The sequence below is a fragment of the Lactuca saligna genome, chromosome 4 (genome assembly GCF_052625555.1).
Source record: "Lactuca saligna cultivar CGN05327 chromosome 4, ASM5262555v1, whole genome shotgun sequence".
In the NCBI taxonomy this organism is placed as follows: Eukaryota; Viridiplantae; Streptophyta; class Magnoliopsida; order Asterales; family Asteraceae; genus Lactuca; species Lactuca saligna.
The window spans coordinates 57468194-57470553 of NC_136420.1; the positions used below are offsets into that span (position 1 = coordinate 57468194).

Here is a 2360-nt window from a genome sequence, read left to right on the forward strand (position 1 = left end):
TCAAACTGGACTCGCCGAGTTGTTTTGAGACTCGGCGAGTTGACTCGTGGTGGCCCCACAACTCATGCCAGGTGGAACTCGTCGAGTTGAGTGAATGCTCGACGTGTCAAGGGAGGATTCCAGGGAAATTGGTGTATACACCCAGACTCGCAGAGTCCGGTCAGAGTTGACCGTTGACCGTTGACCAGAGTTGACCAGTGTTGACTCCTTATTGATAGTCAACCTTAGAGATATAAAGTGTTAATTAGAAGCATATAATGTTATAGGAGGATTAGAGCTCGGAGGATCGAGCACGAGGGATTTCCAGGATTCGTGAGATACCGAGATACGTGAGGTGAGTCTTCTCACTATACTTTACCTTGAGTAGGTAACCAGAGTCATGTGATAGAGTATTTGTATGCTATGTATGTTGTGTGTTGTACTGCATGATTTCTATGTGATTTATGTGGTGCATGTTTATCAGAGCTAGAACCTGAGGGTTCACAGAGTTTGGGTGCACGGACCCACAGAGTTATAGCCTAGAGTGGCTAATATGTGTTATATGTGGTATTTTGGGGAACTCACTAAGCCTTGTGCTTACAGTGTTGATGTTATTTGTTTCAGGTGCTAGTGACGACCGCGGGAAGGCGCCGGCTTGATCCGTATACACACACGTTCGGAGCTTGATATTATGATCTTGGGATTTTGTACTGTTTTGTTGGATAATTAAAATGGTTGTTTTTATGAATATCGATGGAATTATGTTTTATAAAAATTGAAAAAATTTGTTTGAAAATTTCGGTGTTACACATCAAGTGGATTTGTCTGCTACTGATAATAATATAATTGTTAGGTGTTCAATTCTCGTTAAGAATTGAAGGATTGGGTGCAAAATATGGCAAATACTTTAGGTTATGTCATCGTCATAAAAAATTCTAAACGTAACTTTAATGTTGTATTTCAATGTGACCGTGGAGGTACATACAAAAGTACACAAATCTCCAAAAAAAAAAAAACAGGGACAAAAAAAATTAATTGTCCATTTAGCCTACAGGGTAAATATTCGTCAGTAGATAATTCTTGGAAGATAAAAATGATATGTGAATTTCATAACCATGAGCCGTCATTATATTTAGAAGGTCATCTTTATCCACGACGACTAACTGAATATGAATGTCGAATAGTGGAAGATTTGTTGAAAAAAAATGTCAAACCAAAAGATATATTATCTGCACTAAAAAACCTAAATCCGAAAAATGTATCTACTCTCAAAACTATCTACAATGCAAACGAAAAACTTCGACGTAGGGAGAGAGAAGGTAAAACTCAAATGCAAGGTGTTATGGAATTTCTAGATCAAAATGGATATGTTTATTATAGTCGTGCAAATGTTTTGACAAATAAGTTAGAAGATTTATTCTTTGCTCATCCAAGATCATTAGAAATATGGCGTGCATTTCCACATGTCTTGTTAATGGATGCAACATATAATACAAACAAGTACGGGATGCCTCTATTGGAGATTGTTGGTGTAACTCCAACAAATATGATATTTTCCATTGCATTTGTGTACATGCATGAAGAAAAACAATCCAACTATGTTTGGGCTTTAGACTGTCTAAAATTGGTAATGGAAGGATGTATGTTGCCGCGTGTTATTGTGACTGATAGAGAAATGGTTCTCATGAACGCATACACTATTATATTTCCAGATGCTAAAGGATTACTTTGCAGATGGCATATAAATAACAATATCATGAAGAAATGCAAATAATGTTGGGATGTTCTTTATACATCATGGACGAGGTTGGTTAACTCTGAAACAAAGGAAGCATACAACAAGAATTTGGCACAAGTTGAAAAAACTACGAACAATTATCCAGGTATTTTTAAATATGCATTATAATATGTTATAAATCATTACATCAACTGAAATTTTTTATGTATTTCAGATGCATTTTCTTATCTAAACAAAACATGGTTGACACCACACAAAGAAAAGTTTGTGTCTGCATGGACCGATAAGTTTCTTAACTTTGGCAATCACACAACTAATAGAGCTGAAAGTCAACATGCGAAGTTAAAAAGATATGTCGAAACATCACGATCAGATATCGCCAAATCATTGAAGCGTATTGCTGATGTTGTTGAGTCTTAATACACAGGTATAAAAGCGAGTCTTGCGCATAACAAAATTTTCATTGTACATCGGTACTACGAAATACCACATCTAAAACCATTGTGTCGTTTCGTTTCAATTTATGCACTTGATATCATTTTCAAAGAATATGAGCGGTCCAAAGAATTTGGATTTGTTTATGAAAATTGTGGATGTCAAGTACGTACAAGTTATGGGCTGCCATGTGCGCAAACAAGCTATA

At 36.2% G+C, this 2360-nt stretch overlaps 1 protein-coding gene across 1 annotated transcript; it reads left to right on the forward strand.

Annotated features, from left to right (window-relative positions):
- The first annotated feature begins 1072 nt into the window (after positions 1–1072).
- On the forward strand, positions 1073–2137 carry LOC145039637 (PKS-NRPS hybrid synthetase cheA-like). The gene is made up of 2 exons (XM_078987668.1): positions 1073–1619; positions 1932–2137. The coding sequence occupies exons 1-2, from the start codon at positions 1073–1075 to the stop codon at positions 2135–2137; spliced, it is 753 nt and encodes a 250-aa protein (XP_078843794.1).
- The last annotated feature ends 223 nt before the right edge of the window (positions 2138–2360 follow it).